General features: G+C 44.5%; 1 protein-coding gene across 3 annotated transcripts in view; it reads left to right on the plus strand.

Moving 5' to 3' along the window:
* The window catches only part of CSTF77 (Tetratricopeptide repeat (TPR)-like superfamily protein), a 130,218-nt gene that overhangs the window by 9,427 nt on the left and 93,462 nt on the right, over window positions 1-27,329 (plus strand). For all 3 annotated transcript variants that reach the window (XM_086499373.1, XM_086499374.1, XM_086499372.1), the window contains exon 4: window positions 24,082-24,182. In XM_086499373.1, the coding sequence (XP_086355499.1) occupies window positions 24,082-24,182 (101 nt within the window). The remainder of the gene's footprint in view (window positions 1-24,081; window positions 24,183-27,329) is intronic.

A 27,329-nucleotide genomic window follows, 5' to 3' on the forward strand; every position in this document is an offset into this window, starting at 1 on the left:
AAGCAAAAAGCAACGCTTCGAAAAGGGCAAGAAAAAGGCAAAGAAGTCTAAATCTCGCCCCGTGGTTGACAGTTCTACAGAGGACTCATCTACAGATAGTTCGGACTCTGATGACAACAGCTTTTATGCAAAGAAGAAGAATTTTTATACAGCCAACTAGTATGACTTTCTGGAAGACAAAAGCAAGAAAGTCCGAGAGTTTAAGGAAGGTGGTCAATCAATTAAATTTGACACGTTTTCTGGTTATAGAGATGCTTTGAAGGCTTTGTCTTTTGTACAACAGTTTGACATCGCTTTCGCGGGAGGGCGTTACTTAGAGCACTCTAAGATTCGGAGAGCTGCCACTTACATTAAGGGGAATGCTCGAACTTGGTGGTCCACGCTTCTATTAAACAAGACTGCGCCAGTTAAATGGCTGAAATTCAAGAGGCTTTTTATTTCTTCTTGGTTGACTCGAGAGTATGAACGCGACATACGAACTGCTTGGAACCATAAGTTAAATGGCTGAAATTCAAGAGGCTTTTTATTTCTTCTTGGTTGACTTGAGAGTATGAACGCGACATACGAACTGCTTGGAACCATCTGCGGATGACCAAGAAGGATACAGTGGACGCTTATTGTGAGAGATTCTGGAGCTCTTTTCTACCCGCCTCTTCATTCAAGAAGATCTCGTTCAAGGAACAAATTGAGCGGTTTACCTTGGGTCTTCCTACGGAGATCCGAGATCACTGCTTGAAACAAAAGTCAGCTTCTATTCAAGAGTTGATGAGTCATGCGAAACGGGGTTTTGCCGTTCACTCTGGCTGTTTGACCTACCCCCACCGATGAGATCATGACAAATGAAAGTAGAATGAAAGTAGAACAGACTTCGACAAATGAAAGTAGAAAAAGGAAGAGCAATCCAGAAAGAAAGATGTACGACCTAAGCTTACTCCTCAGGAGCTGGCTCGCTTCATCAGGGAAGGGAAGTGCTTTGGATGTGGGGAAACTGGACATATCTCCGCGAAGTGCCCTAAAAAGGCACAGAAAGGACAGAATGACAAGGACGACGAAAGGCCTGAGAGTTCGAGAGCAGCTGAGGACCGTGGAAGAAAAGGCAAGATGAAAACAGGACTGGTTCCAAATTGCGTGGGACCGATCCCAACACGATGGACGAAAGTACAGAACTTTGCCGAGCTTGGGGCAAAGTGAAAGACCAAGAAGCCCTGATCTTCTTTGATGGAGGAGCCAAGGCCAACTTCATTTCACCGGAATTGGCGGTGCGGCTCGAGATCACTCCCGATTGGATGGGACCACTTGCCAAGACAGTTCTAGCGGCACTCGGCAGGGACGTAGCCATTACACCTGTCATTGACAATCTTCGGTTGCATTGTCGGGGGAATTTGGGGCATGAGGACTTTTACATAATACCTTTGGAAGGTTGTGATGTTCTCTTGGAAATTCCCTGGTACCACAAGAACAACGCAGTGGTCCACTATCGGGCGAGGAAAGCGACATTGACTACAAAGAAGGGTAGAACAATTGTACTTGATATCAAACTTAAAGGCGAGTCTGTCCCTATTGTATCAGCTTCGGCCATTTCAAAGTTAATGAAATCCAGTCTGTTTGTTTACTCGATCTTTATGAAAGAGTTGAGTGATGAGGATAGGACAAATATGTCTAAACTTGATAAAGAACGCGAAGATTTTCTCCACTCTCATGCCGATTGCTTCTCAGAGGGCCTGCCAGGCGAGTTACCATCTGCTCGTCCTGAAGATCATACTATTGATCTGATACCTGGAAGCACACCACCGAACCGGCCACCTTATCGTGTGAGCCGAGCACAGAACGAAGAGATTATGAACCAAGTGAAGGACCTCTTGGAAAAGGGTCTTGTCCGGCCTAGTACTTCATCGTATTGCTTCCCAGTGTTGTTGGTTTTAAAGAAAGACGGATCTTGGAGAATGTGCCATTATTATAGAGCTCTCAGCAAAATCACCATCAAGAACAAATTTCCGATTCCTAGGATCGATGGTATACTCGACAGATTACAGGGATCCTCGTGTTTTAGCAGGATTGATTTAAAGAGTGGATATCATCAGATCAGAATCGCGTCGGAAGACGTCTACAAGACGGCCTTTCGGACGACTTTTGGGTTATTTGAGTTTTTGGTGATGCCTTTTGGCTTAACCAATGCTCCTGCGACATTTAATTGGATGGACACGATTTTTAGAGAGTACAGGCTATTTGTTGGCACTTTCCTTGAGGATATCATTGTTTTCTCCAAGAATGAGGCAGAACATAGGGATCATTTGCTTCAGGTCTTTCAGGCATTACGAGATCACAAGTTAGTGATTAATGTGAAATTTTCCTACCAAAGATACACTTTTTGGGACACATTGTGTCAGCAGCGCAGGAGTGCAAATGGATTCGGCCAAGATAGAGACTATCCGTGATTGGCCCGATTTGAAGAATGTTCATGAAGTTAGAAGCTTCTTGGGACTGCGTTCGTACTACAGGCGGTTTATTCGAAAGTTTGCAGTGGCTGCTTCCCCTTTGCATATCTTGACTCAGAAAGGAGTCCCTTTCTCGTGGGGACCCACAGACGTGTCTGGGTGCGGTCTTAATGCAAGAAGACCATGTCATTGCTTACGAGAGCCGATTGTTCTTAAGGCCGGAATTGACAACACAGATTTATGAAAAGGAGCTTTTGGCGGTTATCCATGCTCTTACACAGTGGCTTCACTATCTACTTGGAGCGGATTCTATTGTCTTTACAGACCATCAGAGTTTAAGCTACTTCTTGTCACAGAAGCAGCTATGGGAAAAGTAGATGCGGTGGGCGAACATCTCGTCAGAATTTCACTTCCAGATTGTCCATGTTCAGGGACAGAAAAATGTGGTGGCAGATGCTTTGTTTCCGAAGCCATTGGTTTTGGCTATTTCCGCGATTCACAATAGGAGCTTCGAGGATATGGTCGACCAGTATGCCACAGATCCGAATTTTGCAGACATTTTAACATGGATACGGGATGGGGAGACACTTGCGGGATATTCCATTCGGGACGGCTACTTGATGAGAAAAACCATGTTGTGCGTTACACAGCCGTTGAGGGAAAAGGAATTGCTACCACCATGAGAGGGGTAGAGAGATTTCTTTTGGCCGAGACTCAAGAAGGATGTGGACGAGTTTGTGCGCAATTGCTTGGTATGCCAGAAGGTCAAGTTTGACAGGCATAAAGCACAGGGATTGTTACTGCCTTTGCCCATACCCACCCGCCCCTGGGAAAGTATTGCAATGGATTTCATTTTTGATCTCCCGAGAACACAGAGTGGTCACGATGGTATCTGGACTGTTATTGACAGATTTAGCAAGCAAGCTCATTTCATTTGAGTGAAGAAAACAGTCAAGCCGGATCAATTAGCGAGAATGTTTGTGGCCCAGATTTTGAGATTACATGGCATGCCCAAGACGATTGTCTACGACAGGGACCCCAGATTTACGAGTTTGTTTTGGAAGGCAATTTGGCAGAACATTCGCACGCGGTTGCAGTTCTTGTCATCTTTCCTCTCGCAGACTGACGGACAATCTGAGATTGCCAATTCAGTGGTTTTAGATTTAGTGAAGTCTTATATCTCGGATTAGAAGACTGAATTGGAAAAGTATCTACCCTTGGTGGAATTTGCCTACAATAACACGATACACTCTTCGACGGGGAGGGCGCCATTTGAGATTATTGAAGGTGCTCCGAAGGTTCCACCCTTCCTAAGCACGAAAGATATGATTTTTGAAGCTGATGAGTATACGCGCGACTTAGACACGGCTTTTGCCAAGGTCCGCGAGGCTTTGTAGAAATCTCAAGAAAGACAGAAAAAGGCAGCGGATCGCCATCGTCGCAATTTGAAATTGAAGGAGGATGATTGGGTGCTCTTACATTTTGAGAAGGCACACCTGAGAAAGAAGAAGGGAAAGGAGAGGCTTTTTCCAAAGCTTAGTATGAGATACTACGGACCTTTCCATATCTCTGAAAAGATCAATGATGTCTCCTTCCGATTGAAACTGCCTGACACTTGGAGGATTCACAATGCATTTCATGTGAGTCTTTTGAAACCTTTTGAAGGTGATGTGTCCGAAGATGGGGAGCCCAATGAGCAACCCGAAGTGGAAGAAAACAAGGAGAGTCTTGTTCCTGAATAGATTTTGGCACATAAGGACACAAAGAATAAGTGTAAAGTAAGAAGGCGGTTCTTGGTTAAATTCAAGAACTGTCCTGCATTGGATGCGAAGTGGATGAAGGAGGAGGACCTAGCAGATACTCCTCAGATTGTGAACCTTTACCTTGAAGCTTTTGGTTTAGCATAGTCTATTCCAAATGGAACCCAGAATTCAGCTTGGTCGCAGATCTGGTGGAGTGGGATGCACAAGAGGGGAATTACTTCGCTCCTTTGCCAACAGATGCCTTGATTTTTAGAATACTAGAGTCACAAATGTCTCTTTGAGCTTCAGGGATACTGAGAGCTGACGGTATTTTGCTGTATGACTTTATGAAATGGAATTCCGGAATATGAAACTGATTTGTTCTTGACTTGTTTTTAAGTGCAAGAACTAATAGACGAAATGAATGCAGCATTTTGGTCTAAATGATCTCGAATAGACATGGTTGCAATAGGGTTTAGTCAATCGGGCATCGATGAGGTCCTGAGTGGATCTAGATGCGATTGCTAGCTACATTGCCGATCAATCATGGTCTAAGATCCGAATGAATGTTGAATGTCATGTGATGTCTAGTGATATCCTGTGATGTTGTGTGATGTGACTGTTGATTGGTACATGTGCTGGATGTGTGTTCCTAGTGCGTTGGTACTAACAGTGAGTGTCTTCTAAGGCAGTTTATGGCTTTTGTCTGTTTTGCAGGCGTAATCGAGGGCGATTACAATGCTTTCAAGAGGGGGTATGTCACAAAGTGATGACGTGGCTGCCTGTGTGTACACACACAGACACCTTGCACAACCCGGAAAAAATGATGACGTGGCTGCCAGTCCCGGAAAGTGCAGAGCAGGTGACACGTGGCCGTTGTACGGACCCTCGTGATTTGCGGCATGAATTGTGGATTTTGGCAGCTTTTGGGCGATGGTTTATTTCCTACGCAAGGAATGAGAGAGAGAGAGAGAGAGAGAGAGAGAGAGAGAGAGAGAGAGAGAGAGAGAGAGCTTTTGTTTAAAAAGCTTTTTGCTTTATTTGCCAAGGCTTGAGAGAGAAATAAAGGAAGCTCTTGCTTTATTTTAAAAGGGCTTTTGATTTTAGCTTTTGGGGCTCTGTTTTTGGCAACCCTTGTACTCTCTAAATAAGTGGGTAGGCCTCACAACTCAGAGCATTTGGACGCAGAGTCTGAGTGTGAGCGCCTGCCCGCACTCTTGTACTTTGAAGTGAGATTAATACAAAAAGAAATACCGAAAGGGGCGCCAGTCTTTGGGGCCAATATCTCTAGGCACGAAACTCCGCCAGGCCAGTGTCGAAGGAGCATCTCGGAACCGAGAAAAGATTCATAATCGATTGTCCACCTTCTTTGAATTCTTTCACGTTCTTGCTTTTGTCTTCGAGAAAGTCATATTGGTTGGCTATGTAAAAATGCTTCTTCTTTGCATAAAACATGTGATCATTGGAGTCCGAACTGCCCGAGGACGACTCCTCTGTAGAACTATCAGAAACTGGGCGAAATTTGGGCTTCTTTGCCTTCTTCTTGCCCTTTCCGAAGCTTTGCTTTTTACCTTTTTAGTCTTCCTCGCTCGAGTCATAAGAGCTAGAAGAACTGTTAGAAGAAGAAGATGAAGAAGAACTTGGTAGTCCTTCAAATTGTACACGCTTCTTTTGTTTTCTTGCCAAATAACCTGAGAAGTCAGTCCCTTTCTTGTGCTTTTTCTCGTGCTTTTTGGATTTGTTGTTTGCGTCCAAAAGCCGGTTGATTTGTGTCTGAACCACCTCTTGTAATTCTTGCTCTGTAAACATCCTCGGAGAAGGAGGTTTTTTGATTGCCGGTTTGATGGGTGGTTCTCTGGCTTTTTGCCACTGGATGTGTACGTCTGCGATGGATTGCTGAGACATTTTGCAAATTTCGTATCCTTTGCAATTTTAATAATCTGCTTTGTTGCCTCGTCAACTAGATGTCAATGTTCCATCTCTTCAATCTCGAACTGAGTAAACCGAGGTGGGCCGTACTCTTCCTCTGTTTGATCATGAGAATCTTCTTCGTGATCTCCTCCTGCATTCGCAGATGCAGAAGAAGTCGATTGATTCTTGTTGGAATCCATAAGTGCCGCGAGAAAAAGATCGGATTTCCCGGTAGATGAAACCGGCCTGGACTTTCAAAAAGGGCGGTAGACTTTAAACTTAAACCTTATTTGCTTTCACCCATTTAATTTGTCGCCCACTTTACTTGTACTTTCAAGACACAACAAAGGGGAAAGGGATACAGGCTGCTAGATTGCACCTGTATGAGAAGACCGACACCAGATTAGCCCCTAACTTAGGCGCCCCTTTCGGTATTTCTTTATTGTTTAAAAGAGGGAATAAAGGCTGTGGCTCCCTACAAGCTGCCCCGCACAAGCTTGGCTGAATTTCAATTGTTCCGGCCCGATTTCGGCAGCATAACTGTACTAGGACACTTCACAGTCAGTATTCCCACGCATTGACTGACTTTCCCGACGCATACGGGCACTTTGCAAAACCTGGCGAGAATCTGCAGCACGCTGAATTCTCTGTTTTCAGTCCCGAAAATGCGCCAGATCATCTGTACAGTGGTCCCCTCGCGTCCCCGAACCTCCTGGGGGTATTAGGGACCGTTTAGGGCCAAAACCCTAAACCTGCAAAAATACACAGCAGGCTGTAATTTACTGTTTCGGGCTCCGTTTCGCGTGCCAGTTGCATCCATAGCAAGTCCTCGAGCTCCCGCACCTGTAGGGCTACTTGCCCTTTGAATCGGACGAGATTTCTGGCGTGAAACCTCTTCGAATTCACCTGTACGTGAGGCGGATTAGCCGCTAGCTAGTCCAGTACCTGTGCAAGAGGCTCTTGCCTCGGCAATCGCGCATGAACCCACACAACTGTACATTGGTCAATTGAAAAGCCCACTAGTGGGGCGTAACATACTGCCACAGGGGGGCGAGAGGGCAGTGCGTAGCGTGCAGGGCATCACTCCTGGCACCGCACTGTACATAGGAGGGAAAGGAAGCACTCCATAGCTCTTAACCTGTGACAAAAATCTGCAAATGAGCCTCTTCTCCCTTCAAATTCAGCGCCACTTCTTCATGCATGAGGAAAGTGCACAGAAATGTGCCACTTGGCACATTTACAACCTATTTCCCGTTTCGGGGTTGCCGCCTAAAAATCTCCCAACCGGTTGCCCAGTTGACTTCACGGCAGAGTAAGAAAATGTTCCCCTTGCCATTCCGGAGGTAATGACGCAAACACGTTTTCAGGTCCCAAAATAGCAGTTCCCTAAATTTTAGGAGATGCTGCCATTGTATCTTTCTAGGTCAGCTGACCCCCTTTGTACACTGCAGCCACACCCAGAATTGAAATGTAGCCTCTGTAGCAAAGGATTCCACTTTGGCTAGTCAATGACCCCACTTTGGCTAACCATAGTCCTTGTCCAACCTTAGTGCTCTCTTGCCCTCAGGCTTGGACTCCCTCTGGACAGTTCCACACTAGCTATGCAATGCAGGGCAGTTAGATTTCCCGAGGGGTGTTTCCAAAAAGTAAAAGTAAATAAATAATAAGAAAGAAATCAACAAAAAGGATAGATAGTAGTCACACGTTGGTGACATACCCCCCTCTTGAAATCTCAAACGTCCTCGTTTGCATCTATGTCGTACATGCTTGCAGTCAACACTGATGTATTCAACACCTGTCGACACATGTACGACACATACATGCTCATTGTCAACCCTGGTGTATTCAACACCTCGTCGACACATGTATTGCTTGCTTGTGAACCCTGTCCCAATGACGTAGTGGTAGCTTGGCACTCTGCCATTGCTTTGAGTCACTAACTTTCCAATGACAAAATGATAGCCAGACATTTTGCCACTGTCTTATAGTACACGTTGAGCCCAGTAACACTTTCGAGCATACCCAAACGAACAGTTTAAGAATGCAGTTACACATGTACCCTTTAATAGAAGCAATTACTGTATCCTTGACAAACTGACAAGAAATACTCACTTCTATAGCACTAACCAAACTTTTGGACATTCCATAAGAGCAATTGCCAAACTGGCAATCTGTACAGCTCTAACATTCATGTAACAGGTATGTCATTTGAGCTCACTTTAAATACCATGTACATCATTTCTTTTAGAAGCCATTGTCACACTGACAATCCATGTAGCTTTGAAACTCAAGGGGTCAAGGTAGGTTGCAAATCGAAGGCTTCAAGGTAAAGTGATAACACAGTTGGTGACTCTGCAAGTTCACCTTCTTCTATCCACTTAGCATCCATTGGTGGATAGTTTCTGAACTTTACCAAGTAACGCCTAGCAACCTTGCCTTTCACTTTTCTTTCTTTATGTGCCAAAATCTGTTCCGGGACCAAGATCTCGTCAAGTTCCTCGAGTTCCGGCTGATCTTTAGCTTGCATATCCTCTGGCACATCACCCACATAGGGTGTGAGAAGGCTCACATGAAACGCATTGTGAATCTTCCAACTGTCAGGCAATTTCAGCCTATATGGAACATCACTGATTATGTCGCACACTTGAAAAGGCCCATAGTAACGCATGCTGAGCTTTGGCAATAGTCTTTCCTTTCCCTTCATCTTCTTTAATCTTGCCTTTTCAAAGCGTAGAAGCACCCAATCACCAAGTGAAAATACCACTTCACGACGGTGACGATCAGCTGCTTTCTTTTGCTTTGCCTGAGTCTTTTCTAAGGCCACTTTGCCTTCTTGTACATTTCATCCATGTCCTGAACATACTTATCTGCTTCAAATATCTTGTTCTTTGTATGCAGTATGGGAGGAACTTTCTTGCCACCTTCAACTATCTCAAAAGGTGCCATGCCAGTTGATGAATGCACTGTATTATTGTATGCATACTCTACCAATGGCAAATACTGCTCCCACTTTCCTTTATGCTCCGACACATAGCACTTCAGCAGATCTAGGACATTAGAATTTGCCTCTTCTGACTGCCCATCTGTTTGAGGATGAAATGACGAAGAGAATTTGAGCGTGGTGCCCATATTCTCAAACAAGCCTCTCGAGAACAAACTTGTCATGCGTGGATCACAATCGCTAACAATCGACTGTGGCATGCCATGATACTTGAAAATATTGCTCATAAACAAGCGTGCCATCTGATCTGGTTTTATCTTCTTCCCGACAAGAATAAAATGAGCTTGTTTGCTGAATCTGCAAATAATGGTCCAAATACCATCGTTTCCTGTCTGCGTTCTCGGAAGATCAAAGATAAAATCCATAGCAATACTTTCCCATGGTTTATCTGGAATAGGTAGTGGTTGCAATAACCCTGGTGCCTTTTGCCTGTCAAACTTGACCTTCTAGCAAATTAGGCATTCTCGCACAAAGGCATCCACATCTCTTCTCAATGTAGGCGAGTAGAAGAATGTCTCAACCGCTTTAACTGTAGCATCGATACCACGATGCCCTGCATACGGTGGGACATGACTCTCTTCCATAACTTTGCGTCGCAATGGCTTTGTGACACACAATCTGCCATGCATCATCATGAACCCATCTTTGAGAAGATAGTGTTCATGACGTTGTCCATCCATTAGTTGCTCGAAGACCCTTGCAAACCCTTGCAAAATCTTCATCATTTGCATACTGTTCTCTCATATCATCAAGTTCATGATGATAAGGAATTGACACAGCTGAAATTTGTGGCTTCCTTGACAAGGCATCAGTCACAACGTTCTTCTTGCCTTCCACATGCACAATCTGAAAATGGAACATGGACAAGATATTTGCCCATCGCATATGCTTCTCAGATAACTTTGTCTGTGTCAAGAAGTATCGCAAGGTCTGATGGTCCGTTTGGACAACGAAATCTGCACCTAGCAGGTAGTGTTTCCAACTTAAGAGCGCATGAATCACAGCCAGTAACTCTTTCTCATAGACCTGCATGGTCATCTCTGGCCCTTGCAAAATTCTGCTCTCATAGGCTACTACCCTGCCATCTTGCATTAGCACTGCACCAATGCTACTACCACAGGCGTCACACTGGACCACAAATGACTTCCTAAGATTTGGCAACACAATGACTGGATCTGAAGTCATCTTTTCCTTTAAGAGATTAAAAGCTGAAATCTCTTTCTGTGTCCATTTAAAGGTGACTGCCTTCTTTGACTGCCTTCTTTTGAAGAGCATGTAAAGGTGAAGCAATCTTAGCGAAATTTCGGATAAACCTTCTGTAATAGGAGCATAGTCCCAAGAAACTTCGGACATCGTGCACCGTCTTCAAATCTGGCCATGACTTGATCGCTTCAACTTTTGCAGGATCCATTCTGACACCATCCTTTGAGACAATGTGTCCCAGAAAGTGGATCTCTTCTAGAAAAAATTCACTTTTCTTTGCATTGATGAGCAACCTATGACTGCGTAGCTCTTTGAACACAATGGCCAAGTGATGCCTATGCTCCTCTTCATTCTTTGAGTATACTATCATGTCATCAAAGAATGTACCAACAAACTGCTGGTGTGGACGGAAAATTCTGTTCATCATCCTATTGAACGTAGCAGGAGCATTTGTGAGACCAAAGGGCATCACTAAAAATTCATAAAGGCCAAACGTCGTTCTAAAAGCAGTCTTGTGCACATCCTCTGATCTAATGCGGATTTGATGGTACCCACTCTTTAGATCTATCCTGCTAAACATAGCTGCTCCTTCTAATTTGTCCAGAATATCATCAATTCTAGGTATAGGGAACCTATTCTTGATGGTATTCTTGTTCAGTGCACGGTAGTCGATGCACATACGCCATGAGCCATCCTTTTTCTGCACCAACAACACTGGAGAACAGAATGGGGATGAACTGGGCTGAATCAGACCCTTTTCTAACAGCTCGTGTGCTGAGCCGCACTAACCCTATACGGAGGCTTATTTGGTGGGCTACTGCCTGGTACCAAATCTATCACATGGTCCTCGGGTCTCTCTGGCGGTAATTGAGACGGTAATGAATTGGAAAAACAATCACTATATTGTTGTAAAAACATTGACCTTTCTTTATCTAGCACAGATAAATTTGATTCATCACAATCTGACACTTCACGTGCAAAAACCAAGTACGCAGAAAGATGCTTTTTCATTACAGAAGTAATAACAGAAGCTGATACAATGGGAATAGACTCCCCTTTAAGCTTTACATCCAGAATGTGAGTCTTTCCCTTGCTCTGTATAGTGATCTTTTTGTTGTAGGCATCCATGATTCCCTGTACACGAAACAACCAAGGAATACCTAACAACACATCACATCCGTCCAGCGGTATGAAAATTCTTCAGCATCTACATAGGACTGGATATGTAGGCGCAACTTTCCGATGGGTGTCACAGCCTCTATATGGCCAGGACATGCCAAATCTGCCTCTGCTGTATACCCCATCTCTCTAGGTCTGATTTCCAACTTTGAAGCCAATTCTGGGGAAATGAAGTTGGCTTTGGCACCTGGATCAAAGAAGATAAGCACCGTTTGATCCTTGACCTTTCCCCATGTTCTGCAAAGCTCACTTGCATCTGAATTTGGCTTGTCGCCCACCATATCTGGCACTAGACCAGCCATGGGCTTCTTTCCTTTCCTGTCCTCCTTGTCTTCAGAATAAGCTGGCCTTTTCTTTGTAGGACAATTGTAAGCAATGTGGCCAGGCTGCTCACAGATGAAGCATTTGTTCTCTGACCTAAGGACCTTCTTTTGCTCTTCTGACTTGCGAGGAAACGTCTCTTCCATTTCTTTGCTGGTCCCTTTTCTGATTCAACGGTAGCTTTGCCTTTCCCTGCGTTGGTTGGCTCCTGAGTCCCTTTAGGAACCTCATTGGGAACGTGCTTCTTCGCTGAATTTTTTTTGGCTGATCCTTCCTTGACGCCAGTATTGAATTCAGAATCTTCTCCCGTGAGCAAACCACTGCCAGTGTTTGCTACCTTGATGAGCTACGCCAAAGTAGCGACTTTGGTCTTCGTACAGTACTTTCTCAATCCTTTGGGTAGGCCACAACAGTATTTTTCAATCTGTTCTGTCAATGGCACAAACCTATAGGAAGTTACTGGAAGTAGAGATTTCCAAAACTTCCGATTGTAATCATCCAGATTCTTGCAAGTGGCAGCATTAAGCTGGTGCCATTCTGTCATGACATCTGCTTTAAAGTCATCAGATAACCATGCTGTTGCAAAAATCTGCTTGAAGTAAATCCATGTGGACGGAGCTTGCCCTTTCAGCAATAAAGTTGTCCACCATTGTCCCGCATTCCCTGTCAAGAAAGTGGTTGCCTTGCGGACCTTTGAAGCCTCTGTAAAGTTCCCCCTTGCATAGGCCTTGTCAAACTGCTGGAGGAATGAGAGAGCCTTCTTCCTGTCATCAAACCCTGTAAAGGTCGTGAATGTCACACCTTTGCCACCTTCTTTGTACGGAGTTGGCCTCTCCAGCGGCGTTAAATTGTCATATGGAAGTGATTGAAACATGGGAACACTGTTAGGGTTCATTTGTGTTCCCTGACCGCAATTAAGTTGACCTGGAAAGGCCATATTTGGCTGCTGATTTGTAATTCCAGCCATACCAAAATTTGCCTGTGGCATCCCAAATTGGCCCTGAGTGGTTTGAAACCTTGGTAACATGCCCGTGACACCATACATGGGGTTAGGCATCATCGTTTGAGCACCCCCGAATACTGTTCCTGGCGTGTAAAATTGATTTCCAGGTGCATGACCAGCTATGCTCTGGGATACCGATCCACCTCCAAAATAGCCAGGGTGTACTGAAGGTGGTGGGAAGACCTGTTGCATAGCCTGTAGGTTGCTTCCCTGCCCAATAGAACCAGCTATAGGCTGCTGAAAAGTGGCTGGCTGAACTGGTACAGCTTGAAAGACTGGCATCTCAGCCACCTGTTCTTGCACCTTAGGCACAGGTTGTGGAGATTGCACGTTCTCCGTCAAGTGTACAGGTGTTTCCATTGACTGTGCAGTATGAATCACCTGTGCTCGAGCCTTAACAGGCTTTTGAATATGATCCAGTGACCCAACTTGCTGAATATGATCCAGTGACCCAACTTGCTGAGACGGAAGAGGAGGTTGCAAAAAGGCTAGTTCTGCATTACTTGTGTGAACATAGCCACAACAGTAGCCAACTGGGTCCTGAATATATCATCATCCGTCTGTGGTGGTCTTGAAGACTCACCCACTTCATGTGTCTGTTGACCCTGTGAAGAGGAAAGCTCTTCAGTCACATCATCTTGTGTCTGGTCTATGATCCCCTGTGTCTTCAAGCCCAACCTGACCAAGGCTCACTTCTATGGAAAAAAGTGATTTAATCCCGGGGATGGAACCATGAAACCGGCCTGTGCTTTCAAAAAGGGCGGTAGAATTTAAACTTAAACCTTATTTGCTTTCACCCATTTAATTTGTCGCCCACTTTACCTGTACTTTCAAGACACAACAAAGGGGAAAGGGATACAAGCTGCTAGATTGCACCTGTATGAGAAGACCGACACCAGATTGGCCCCTAACTTAGGCGCCCCTTTCGGTATTTCTTTATTGTTTAAAAGAGGGAATAAACGCTGTGGCTCCCTACAAGCTGCCCCGCACAAGCTTGGCTGAATTTCAATTGTTCCGGCCCGATGTCGGCAGCATAACTGTACTAGGACACTTCACAGTCAGTATTCCCACGCATTGACTGACTTTCCCGACGCATACGGGCACTTTTCAAAACCTGGCGAGAATCTGCAGCACGCTGAATTCTCTGTTTTCAGTCCCAAAAATGCGTCAGCTCACCTGTACTGCGGTCCCCTCACGTCCCTGAACCTCCTGGGGGTATTAGGGACCGTTTAGGGCCAAAACCCTAAACCTGTAAAAATACACAGCAGGCTGTAATTTACTGTTTCGGGCTCTGTTTCGCGTGCCGGTCGCATCCGTAGCAAGTCCTCGAGCTCCCGCACCTGTAGGGCTACTTGCCCTTTGAATTGGACGAGATTTCTGGCATGAAACCTCTCCGAATTCACCTGTACCTGCGGGGGATTAGCCGCTAGCTAGTCCAGTACCTGTGCAAGAGGCTCTTGCCTCGGCAATCGCGCATGAACCCACACAACTGTACATTGGTCAATTGAAAAGCCCACTAGTGGGGCATAACATACTGCCATAGGGGAGAGAGAGGGCAATGCGTAGTGTGCAGGGCATCACTCCTGGCACCGCAATGTACATAGGAGGGAAAGGAAGCACTCCATAGCTCTTAACCTGTGACAAAAATCTGCAAATGAGCCCCTTCTCCCTTCAAATTCAGCGCCACTTCTTCATGCATGAGGAAAGTGCACAGAAATGTGCCACTTGGCACATTTACAGCCTATTTCCCGTTTCGGGGTTGCCGCCTAAAAATCTCCCAATCGGTTGCCCAGTTGACTTCACGGCAGAGTAAGAAAATGTTCCCCTTGTCATTCCGGAGGTAATGACGCAAACACGTTTTCAGGTCTCAAATAGCAGTTCCCTAAATTTTAGGAGATGCTGCCATTGTATCTTTCTAGGTCATCTGACCCCCTTTGTACACTGCAGCCACACCCAGAATTGAAATGTAGCCTCTGTAGCAAAGGATTCCACTTTGGCTAGTCAATGACCCCACTTTGGCTAACCATAGTCCTTGTCCAACCTTAGTGCTCTCTTGCCCTCAGGCGTGGACTCCCTCTGGACAGTTCCACACTAGCTATGCAATGCAGGGCAGTTAGATTTCCCGAGGGGTGTTTCCAAAAAGTGAAAGTAAATAAATAATAAGAAAGAAATCAACAAAAAGGATAGATAGTAGTCACACGCTGGTGACAGTAGAAGAGAAATTGGCCGTGCTCTAATATCACTGTAACAAACTTGGGACACCCCAAGTCAAGATTCTACCGTGACACAACAAAGATTCACTGCAAAACAGTCCACAAAGACGACACGGCCCGGCGTAGTTCCATGCCCAGAGGTATTGGTCCCAAAGACTGGCTTTCGGTATTTCTTTTTATATTAATCTGTGTTCAAAGTACAAGAGAGTAGACAGGCGTTCACTCTCAGACTGTACGTCCAGATGCTCTGAGTAATGAGGCCTAGCCCACTTATTTATTGGTACAAGGGATGCCCAAAAGTAGAGCCCAAAAATCTTTTAATATTAAAAGCTTCAATCTCAAAAGCATTATGGTCAAAAGCTGCTAGTGAAAATCAGCGAGCGTAATTTGCGGAGATCTGTACAACGTACGTACAGCATACGAACTGCCACGTCATCAGCATAAACTCCGGTGCAATTTCTGCCGCAAAATCAGGGGGACAGCTACGTCAGCATTCAATGAGCCGTCCGTATTGGTTGCAACGTCAGCTTGTGTCTGTGTGTGTGGGCACTGTCACGTCATCAGTTTGTGACACGTTGCAAGTGTTTCTCTGCAAAAAAACAGAGTAGATCACCGTGTCCGTTCAATTTCTTCCAAGTAAGATGCACAACTTCTGCTTTTCTGCATTCGTCTGTCCTTTCAACTTTCTTCCCGACTTGAGAGGAGAATCAATGGCCTCACGTCATCTCGAGCGAATCTCATCCATCAGGTAAATCGTCAGGTGTTTCTCGAGCCTCGGGTACTTCATCAATCTTTTCACACACGTGTCAACCTGCAGTTGACGTTTGTACTCCACTTTGGCAAACTTCGCTTCAGAAAAATTTGCCCAATTCTTCATTTCTTTCTTCAATTCCTGGACAGGATTTCAACTTTTCTTTGCCTACCCATCGAGAGGTGTTATCTCTGTTAGATTCTCTTCAAAAAACCATGTGTATTTGGGGTTCTTTATGGCTTATGCTCTTTAAGACATAGCGATGAAGACGGGAGCGCGCCCGATGCACGATGGATGAAGGGTGGGAGTGTCTAATAAGTCCGGCGTCGGGGCACAAAGATTCTTTCACAAAAACCTGTGTGTGTTGCAAAAGGGATCGGATCCTTCGTAGAAGAAGAATCTTTCTGATCTCTGATACCATTGTAACAGGCTTGGACACCCCAAGCAAGAAACAATAGCAACACACCAATAGAAACTTCAAAGTCACTGAATTTAATAGAGAGGGAGTCGACATGGCACAACGGCCTGGCGCCCCTTTCGGTATTTCTTTATCATTGATCATTGCAAAGTACAACTCTCGAGGGACCTCTGCTCTCAAACTCTGCGTTTAGATGCTCTGCAGAGTGAGGCCCCAGAGGCTCTTTTATTCTTACAAGGGATGCCCAAAAGCAGAGCCCCAAAAGCAAGCGAGTTGAAAGCACTAAGCCCAAAAGCAGTTGATCCCAAAAGCTCACGTTGGAGACTCCCAAATGCAGCATAATTTGTGGAATTCCGTACAGCCTGCCATGTGACACTTGCAACGTAAATCGCGGAAATTCTATATGGCCCTGCCACATCAGCAGCCGTACGATCTGCCACGTTAGCATGTCAATGCATTTTACGAAAATCTCTTTCAGGATTCAAGCTTTTGTCTTTTAGGGTTTCGAGTCCCACAACCGGTGCTTCATGAGTTCAGTCTGTTCAGTTTCGCTTGTCCACTTGGCCATTTCTTTGCAAGTTGGTCATGGCACATCATCACTTGTGACAAGTGTAGCCTCTACTGAGACCTATTCTTGATGCCAATTTCTCAGAGATATGGTCCGCCTTGAGTGTAGCTACGATGCACAATCTCGTTTTTGAGCAAGACATGGCCATCCATGGGAGTTTTCTATGATTAGGAAGTCCTTGTGGCATCATATTTCTATACATATAGAGGATATTGGATATGAGTACTTCATAGTATATACATATCATATAGCAGTTTGATGATGTGATGGGGAGACTAGTGTAGTTAGAGACCTCAAATTTTTGGTGCCTGCCAATGATTTACATTTTTTTAAGACGAGTGGTGTCCTTCCTCTCCCACATTTTGAGTAGGAGAGCTGTGTCACAAACATGTGTCAAGCCATTGAAGACCTTAGCCAACTTGCAGATCTTGGTTGAGGGGCCTAAACCCTTAAAGATCAGAAGTTCTCACCAACTTGCAGATCCTCGTTTTGGGGGGGGGGGGGGGTTCTTATACCAACTATTGGGACCCCTTCTGATGGGCCGAAGTGATTAGGTTTAAAATAATGCAAGACACTCACATAAACATTGCGTGGAGAATTGATGACGTGGCAGTTATTGTAGAGACACTCCGCAATTTGCGTTGCTGGACTGATGACGTGGCAGCTGTATGAATGCTTGCAAATTGTGTGACAATGTCAGACACTGTAAATATTTAATTTATTTACGAGAAAATAGTTATAAATTAGTTGTGTGCACATCATAATAGAACTAGCAGTTCTAGGGCCTCAGTTGCACCCAAACTTGGGAGGGAGACCCTAGCAGAAAATACCATGAAGCCCTAGTGATTGGGAAATTGGGTCTTCAATAAGGGATAGATAGTAGTCTCAGATTTCAGGCTCAGAAAATTATGCGCGTTAGTGCAAGCACATGAATGGGATGGGGTCCTTAGAACAGTAATCCTAAGGCCTGGATTATTTTGAAGGCCTTAGGATAAGTCAGTTAAACTAATTTAAATTGTTTGTGCCGGACCAAATGGCCGGACAAGTGCGAACAGGTAATGCCAGAGCAGTGCCGGTACAGCATTGTGCTGGGGAGCTAACGTTTTCATTAGTAGCATCCATGTGTGTAGGTGTGAGTTAATTTGCACATTTTATTAATAGCCTAGGAACTTTTAAATGTGAAAGTTGAATGGTTTTTAAGTAAGCGTGCCACTTACCAATGCAAAGTGACTCTCACTCTCACCCTCCCTCATCCTCTAGCGCCCCCTCTTCTTACTGGATTTATAAGAGCACCCCCTCCCCCTCTTCTCAGGTTGGCAGTGCACATACCCCCCTAAAGTGAGCGTGCTCTACGCACCAGAGCTCTCCATTGAAGCTTGAGAATCAGCCCTTGTGGTGTATGTGGAGTTTTGGAGCTCCCATCACCTAGAACAAGGTTTCTCTTGATCATAGGCTGCTGTGGGGGAAGATTCATCGTGGAAAGTAGAAGAAAACTCTCTTTTCTCTCACGCCTAGCTGCTACAAATTCTCTGCTTTCAGCCCCTAACCACACTCTTTAGAGCAAAATAGAATTAAGTTACCAGAAAGTTTTGAAGATTGTTTTGCAAATGAACTTTCAAATGTACTCCCACCTTCTCGACCTGAGGATCATACAATTGATTTGATCCCAGGAAGTTCTCCTTTAAATCAGCCCCCTTATCGAGTTAGTCTAATGCAGTAAGAGGAAATCCTCAAGCATGTCAATGAACCTTTGGAGAAGGGTCTAATAAGGCCTAGTTCTCTATATTGTTCACCTGTCTTGCTAGTACAGAAAAAGGATGGCACATTCCGCATGTGCATAGATTATAGATCTTTAAACTAGATCACTGTCAAGAATTGATCTCCAATCCCTTGGATTGATGATATTCTTGATAAGCTACAAGGAGCAAGTGTCTTTAGTCGTATAGACTGGAAGAGCGGGTATCATCAAATCCACATAGCTCCTCATTATGTGCATGAGACTTCATTTAGAACAACCTTCGGGTTTTATGAATTCTTAGTGATGCCTTTTGGACTCACTAATGCACTAGCCACATTCAATAAAATGATGGATATAATAGAAGATTTACAGGATCTTCTTCGATGATGTCTTAATTTTCTCAGAGACGGAAGAAGAACATTACAAACATCTCGTATTAGTGTTTGAAGAACTATGTAAACACACATTATTTGTGAATGCTAAGAAGAGTGAGTTCTTTCTAAAAGAAATTCACTATTTGGGCCATATAGTATCTCACAACCAGGTGAGAATGGGCCCTAATAAGATTCAAATAGTCGTAGAACGGCCTACACCAACTACAGTACATGACGTACAATGTTTTCTTGGGCTTTGTTCCTATTATCTGTGTTTCATTCGAGCCTTAGCCGCCATAGCGGGTCCTCTTCATGATTTGGCGAAGAAGCCGATTCCATTCCATTGGGGATCTGGACAAAAACAAGCTTTTGAAAAGCTTAAATATCTAGTTAGGGACTTGTTCTCACTGTCCTTGATCTTTGCAAACCTTTCGAGGTGTACTGCGGTGCATCTGGAGATTGTGTAGGAGCAGTTTTGAACCAAGAGGGTCATGCCATAGCCTACGAAAGCCGGTGCCTTAGAGATGCAGAGTTGCATGCTTCCATTTATGAGAAAGAGCTAATGACAGTAATTCATGCTCTTTCCATTTGGAAACATTATCTTTTAGGAGCTGATTTTATAATCAAGACACAGACCATCAGAGTCTTCGCTACTTTCTCACAAAGAGAAAGTTATCAGAAAAGCAGATGACATGGGCCAACTTTCTTCAATGTTCTATTTTCAGATTTTACACACTTCTGGAACAAAGAATACGGTTGCAGATGCTCTCTCCAGGCGTCCAAAGATCAATGCAATGACAACTATTTATCATCAAGAACTAGAATCTCTTAGTGAGATGTATCCTCAAGATCCAGACTTCACTACAATCTGGGTAGATCTTCAAGCTGGTCACTTAAGGCCACCTTATTCCATTAATACACTATCATCAACAAGCAATATGCATAGCTTAGCCCTTAAGACATAAGGTGACGGATGAAGCATATAATTCTCCTTATGCCGAGAATCAGGGAATTGCTGCTACCACTAGTGCTCTCAAAAGATATTTCTTTTGGCCAACACTCAGGGTGGACATTGATAAATATATATGCTAGTGTTTAGTATGCCAAAAAGTAAAATATGACAAACATAAAGTTTATGGCAAGCTTCAGCCACTCCTTGTGCCTAACACGCCATGGAAAAGTACTACCATGGATTTTATTACGGATCTTCCTAGATCCAAGAATGGAAATGATGCAATGTGGACTATAAAAGATAGATTCAGTAAGCAAGCACATTTCCTTCCAGTTAAGAAGACGATCATGAAACCGGCCCATAGGGCGGTAGGCTTTGGCTTTCACCCGAAATTCTTTACTTTAGACACACACACAGAGCACTTTGCAAAGGTAACCTGCAATGGGGGTTAACACTTAATTGCACACACGGCTCAGAAGCTAGAATGCCCCGAGCAGACGCCGACAACCTGTAGGCCCCAAAATTGGCGCCCCTTTTGGTATTTCTTTATTCTTTGAGAGGGTAAATTACAAAGTAGAGTCCTGGGAATCTTTTACCTGTATCCCGCTAGATACTACCTGATTTGGCCAAATTTCGGCAGCATAACAGCCCTTGAACTTGCGCGAAATCAATTCCCCTGCTGGATCTCACTTGCACTGGTGTAAACCCTCTGATTCCTGCCCAAAACAGTAAATTCAGCTTGCTGTATTTACTGGTTTTTGCCCCGTTTTCAGCCCCAAACAGTCCCCTAGCTGTCCTCTGCCAGTGGGGCACGATTCCCAAGAGTTTTGGCGTCCGTATGGCTGAAAAACAGTCAATTTTCTGCGCATACACAACGCTGAATTTGCACCTGTACGGTGAGGTTATAACCCTCACCGGTGCCTGCTTTGGAGTAGCAGCTAGCTACCCCTGTTCTTGCTCAAGGAGGCTCTTGCCTCAGCACAAAAGCATGAACCCACACAGCTGTACATCAGTCAAATGAAGAGCCCTCTTGTGGGGCATCACATAACTGCACGTAGGGGGGAGAGAGCAGTGTGTAGCGTGCAGGGCATCACTCCTAGCACCACACTGCACATGGGAGGGAAAGAAAGCACTCCATAGCTCTTAACTTGTGACAAAAACCAAATGAAGCCTCTTCCAAGCTTAAAATTCAGCGCCCAATTTTCTGTAGATCAAAAAAGGGAAGGTTGTAAAACTTTCCCATAGATTTTACGGCCCTTTCAAGATTACAGATAAAGTCAATGAAGTGACTTTGAGATTGGATTTGCCTTCTCATTGGCGCATCCATAATGCTTTTCATGTAAGTCTCCTCCGACTATATGTTTGTCCTCCTCCAGTGGCTCCAGTACAAGAAGATCCTCCAGAAGTCGAAGAGACTGAGGAAATCCTTCTACCAGAACATATAATACACCTCTCCGAGAGACAACTAAAGTCCGGGAGACTACATCGAAAGTATTTAGTTAAGTTCAAGAATTACACCCCTCTAGATGTAAAGTAGATGACCGAATCCGATCTCAAGGACTACCTAGACATCTTGCACAGTTATGTCGACGCTCTACAGTTGAGGTCAACTATTTAGAACCAAGAGGAATGTAACAATGTCGGACTTTGTAAATAATTAATTTATTTATGAGAAAATAGTTATCTAATTAGTTGTGTGCACATCAGAATAGAACTAGTAGTTCTAGGGCCTCAAGTACGCCTAAACTTGGGCCAAAGCACCTCAGAGAGATCCTGACAGAAAATACCCTAAGCCCTAGTGATTGGGAAATCGGGTTTTCAATAAGGGGTAGATAGTAGCCTCAGATTTCAGGCTCAGAAAAATATGCGCGTCAGTGCAAGCATCGGTGCAAGCATAGGAATGAGATGGGGTCCTTAAGAGCAATAATCCTAAGGCTTGGATTATTTTTAAGGCCTTAGGATAAGTCAGTTAAACTAATTTAAATTGTTTGTGCCGCCCGGACCAAATGGCCGGACAAGTGCAACAGGGTAATGCCAGAGCAGTTCCGGTACGGCATTGTGTTGGGGAGCTAACGTTTTCATTAGTAGCATCCATGTGTGCGGTTGTGAGTTAATTTGCACATTTCATTAGTAGCGTAGGAACTTTTAAATGTGAAAGTTGAATGGTTTTTAAGTAAGTGTGCCACTTGGCACACTTACCAATGCAAAGTGGCTCACTCTCACCCTTCCTCATCTTCTAGCGCCCCCTCTTCTTGCTGGCTTTAGAAGAGCACCCTCTCCCCCTCTTCTCGGGTTGGCAGTGCACCTACCCCCCCTCCCCGAGCTCTCCATGGAAGGTTGAGAATCAGCCCTTGTGGTGTATGTGGAGTCTTGGAGCTCCCATCACCTAGAACACTCTTGATCATAGGCTGCTATGGGGAAGATTCATCGCAAAAAGTAGAAGAAAACTCTCTTTCTCTCACGTCTAGCTGCTGTAAATTCTCTGTTTTCAGCCTCTAACCACCTCTATTAGGGTGAATTTCAGCAAAGTACTCATAGAAACTAGTGCTTCTCTACCTATACTACGCGTACACAAAGTTTGGTGCGATTCCATCGCAAAAAAGGTCTCTATTTCGGCATTGGAATGTGCTCAGGTAATATTTTTAGGTTATGTGCAGAAAATTACAGCAAGCATGTGTGCGTGCATTTTGCGCGTTTCTCCCTTGTTTTTATTGCAGGAATGATTATGCATTAAGGGACACAATTAGCGGAAGGTAGACTCATTTTTGAGAGCTTTCGCGGAGTTTTGTGGAAGATAGACTCTCGCTTACTAGAGCTTCCCAAAATCTCACAGTTGAGGGAAAATCCTCTCAGTAGTCAGAGTGTAGTTTTCTCACCCTCTCAGTCAGAAGGAGAAAAGGAACAAAGAAAGAATAGAGGATTGACTTTTACCCATTCTTGTGCTTGTAAAGTAATAAAGATATTCTCTTTAGGGGGGGGGGGGGACCAGTCCATCTTCTGGCCCCCAAGCTCTCTCTCTCTCTCTCTCTCTCTCTCTCTCTCTCTCTCTCTCTCTCTCCCTCCCTTGAGTATTTGAAGTGCCATTAAAAGTCAGTTTACGCTTCCGTATTTTTGTGACAAATTGCATTGTAGGTTGCTGATGAGGCAGGTGTACGGAATTCTACGTTTCATGCTGATGTGGCGTTCGGTAGAGGTTTGCTAAAATTATGCTGCCAGTCAGATGCTTTAAGGTTGTAGCTTTTGATGTACTGCTTTTCCAAGCCAAGGGCCTTTAAATATGTGGCCATGACTCACTATCTGACACTCTTCCCGATGAAGGTGCAAACACGTGACACCGCCGTTGTATTGAGTTCAAGCAATATAAAGAAATACCGAAAAGGACGCCAGAGTTTGGGGCCAGTGCTCTCTTGGGGTGGAACCCCGCTACTCCCCATCTTGCATGTTGTACATTCTCTCTCTCTCTCTCTCTCTCTCTCTCTCTCTCTCTCTCTCTCAGTTCAGTTGTTTTGAAGTGTTAAAAGTTGTCTCGTCCATTGTTTTCCGTTGGCACATGGTGTCCTCCCATTACAGTGGTATCAGAGCTTCAGTCGTGTGCTTTTCTGAAAGTATATGGTCCTACCAAAGAGCAAGATGGCGCTTCCAATTTGGGGTATCTTGAAATGCTTGCCACGAAACCCTATCAGATGACAACTTGAAATTTCTCGACATTTCTCAGTAGGTGTTTCTTCTCAAACCGATGGAGGCCGAGTGTGATTGCTATATCATCAGACTACGATCACCGCTACGGGATCACTGTTTGTCCAAGCCAGTTTGGACCATTCAAGAGCTTATGCACCATGCTGAGGTCGGCTACAAATTTCTTGAAGAAACCTAACCATAATTTTTGGTGCAGGTCTTAGAATGGAAAGCCAATCGTCTTTTCGAGCTCGACTGACGTCGAGAATGCTCTTTCAGTTTGATTTAGCAGTTTTCTGAATTTTGTTTGAGAACTTGTTTGGTTGATCCTGTTTGGATTTTTTTTGAAATGGATGGTGTCTGTTTTAAACGTGTCTTGGTGCCGATTTGAATTGTTTTAATATTGGTTTCGATGATTGGTGATTTACTCCCAGGTGGAGTTATTTATGGATTATGTACTTTGTGCTGTTATCCGTGGGGTTTTTTCCTTACAAACTTCTCTTGTATATTGCCTTTGAGTGCTTTTGTATCGACACTGTTCATGAAACCTATTCTAGGCTGCAAGTTTCCTAAAACATATTATTGGTTGGTTGGCAGGAGATGCTATATACGCTTTATACGAAAGGTCAATGAAAATAGAGGTGCTGAAGGTCGTGATGAAACAAAGAAGGCTTTTGATTTTATGCTGGGTCATATTGGTGCGTTTTCTTTATTCATGTGATATCTATAAATGTGTAAGAGATGGAAAGTTTGAAGTACCTTTATAAATGTATTGTTCTTGGATTAGAGTAAGCTAGAAGAACAAAGTATTGAATGAAAAACTTAAGATCAACCCAAAGATAAGAGGCATATATTCATTCATGGGTGCTCACTGCTAATGCATACCTTGCTTAAGGAACCTCATTAAATGTTATACCTCTTGTGCATTGTGTGCTCTCCTCTTAGTGCTAGTGCGCTATGCCTACTGTCATTTTTATTTTAATGACCTTTGGTAGTATATTCTATGATAAGTCTGTTGCCTCTATGTGTATAGTATAAACATAAATCATTGTGTCTACTTCGAGGGCTTCGTTGAAGTGGCAATGGTGATATGTAAAGGCGGCACAACAACATTTTCTAAAGACCATCTGCAGCAATTATCCACTTATGCCTCGGCTGCATGTCACTAGTCTCCTTGATTGAATCTTTTATCTTTTGCTTTGTGTCCATGTGGGATTCTTCATGATTTATCTCACCTATAGATTCCTGTCGCATCTCTCCTTTTTGTCTTAAACTTTGCCTCGAAGGTGTGTATTATATATTGTTCATCGTCAGCTGCAAAAATATGACTCTTACAGATGGCTGCTATATGGAAGCTGATGCATATCCCTATATCCATCTAGATTTTCCTCAGATGCCTTAAAATGAGTAGGTCATGGTATACTCTTGCAGTTGAAAATTTGGTTGACTTCATCTGTGGCGAACTAAAATCTTGTTTAAGTTGCTTTATGCAATTGTATATTTGGTGATTGTAAACCATTGTATACTTTCTCCATTGTACACCTCATTAGCCCTCATGTGATTGTACCCCTCCCCATATGTTTTGAGATGATGTATTATGTGATGCTGATGAGGATATAGGGTAGGCTTACATACCTACCCACTCTAGGTACCCTCATTCATTTTTATTTTTATGTTCCCGAGACATTGTACTAGAGTCACACGTGGATGTAACCTTTTGGTCTTGTAGGTCATTTTGGCGTTTTGAAGACGTTAATATAACATTTCATTTGATCTCTCTCTCTCTCTCTCTCTTTCTCTCTCTCTCTCGGACATTGTATTTTACTAGGAGATGCATCAAGCACCTGGATAGTGTTTACCACATTTGTAATCACTTCCGGCGAGTGATCAGACGGAAACACAGAAAGCTGCAAACTACACACTTGGAAACGCTTTTAGTACTTCAAAAGAGAGAGAGAGAGAGAGAGAGAGAGAGAGAGAGAGAGAGAGAGAGAGAGAGAGAGAGAGAGAGAGAGATGAAATGTTATATTAACGTCTTCAAAAGGCCGAAGTGACCTATGAGACCAGGAAATTACAATGTGGTGGATCTGATACAAAGTCAGAGTAACAAGATGACAAAATAAAATACTATGGAATCCTAAACTGCTAGGTGTGAACTAAGCAGCTAGCTGGGATAGCTAGATCACAAGAGATCCAGCATCGGTCGTTGGCGGATCTCATCAATCTCCTCCATGGTCAGTAGTCTGACCGGGCGTCGTGCATGTCGGGCCAAAGTGATCCGAATCCTCTGATGCAGCCTCCGGCGATGTTGTGTAGTCCTCCGTAGTCGTGGGCGTTTGGATCTCCCCAGCTTGGTCGCTCGGTCGATCAGTGTGCCTCTGGTGTCATACCTGATCCTCATACCGCATGACTCTGGAGAGTGGTCCAAAGCCCTCTCTGAACAAGCAATGGAAGCGGCTTCGTATCTCGTAGTAGACGGGGCAGTGGCATGTGTAGTGCAACTCTGTCTCAGGCTCGATGTCACATAGGGGGCATGTCTTGGCCTCTGTTGGTATTCCGTTGTATCTCCCAGCCTCGATGCGCAGCTGGTGTGAAGATGTGCGTAGCTGGCCAATAGCACATCGTATCCCATGAGACAAGTGGGTGTCCATGTATCTGGGCCTCGTCACAAAACCATCCTCCGTAAGCTGGAGAAGATGCTCTCTGTAGAAAGCCATCTTCGTGCCCAGCTTCTGCGTTGGCTGTATCCATGTCCTCCTTGTGTCTAGCTAAGTCAGGTTTTGGTGGATGAGCCCGGTGATCTCGGATTGTGTAAGAGTCAGAGAGGGTGCATCCAGTGAGTACTGGAAGGGAGGTAATCTGTCTATGCTGAATCCATGCGCCTGAAACCATAATGTCATCTCCCTATACCAGCATGCTGTATCTCCCTGCATGGCTAACTGTCGAGAGGACTCAAGTGCAAGGCAGGCATATCTGTCTCTGGGAAGTTCCCACATGCGGTGTTTGAAGGAGACAGATCTGGTGAGCGCCTCAACCACTAGTAGGGGGGCCAGCTAGCTCTGCTCGGACAATAGCACGTGGTACTGAAGCCTTAGCTCTAATGAGCCGCGAGATCATAGAGACCGGAGGCTTCTCCATGTTCCCCTATCCATCAGTGCGGCCTGCTCTCCCGTGATGATTCAATGAAGGTCCCCAAATCTCAGCTCCATAAAGCAATGCAGAAGCCACCAAAGTGTCAAAGAGCCAGAGCTTCGTCCGAGGCTCCTGAAACTGAACCTGTGAACACATCCTCTCCAATCTACCCAATGCTGCATGGGCTCTGGTCAATCTAGTCTCTGCTGCCCTCCTTAATGAAAATGCTGGCCCACTAACAACCACTCCAAGGTAAGTGTAAGCATCTGTATACTCCACTGTCTCCTGGCCGTATTTGAATGCGAGCGCTGACCTCCTGATCCACTGTGGGGTGGTATTAAATACCATGACCTTGGTTTTACCAAGGTTGACGGACAATCCACTTTCCTGGGCAAACCTATGCAAAGCATCCAAGTGACGTTGCATCCCCTTTGGAGAGTCGGAGATCAACACAATATCATCAGCATATAACAATAGTGGAATCCATGTCCCTGCCAGCTGTGCACCTCTATTACCATCTCTCTCAATGTAGTTAGAAACCTCATCCACATACATACCAAATAGAGTAGGAGAGAGCGGGCAACCCTGCTTCACCCAATAGTTGAGTGAACCGGTGTGGATAGACCCTCTGAGGTGCGTACATGTCCCACTACTGACCTGTATAATGCCATGACCCCCCAAATGAGCTCTGTGGGTACTCCCATCTGCTGTAA

Source organism: Adiantum capillus-veneris, chromosome 25 (assembly GCF_014529385.1).
Source record: "Adiantum capillus-veneris isolate H3 chromosome 25, ASM1452938v2, whole genome shotgun sequence".
In the NCBI taxonomy this organism is placed as follows: Eukaryota; Viridiplantae; Streptophyta; class Polypodiopsida; order Polypodiales; family Pteridaceae; genus Adiantum; species Adiantum capillus-veneris.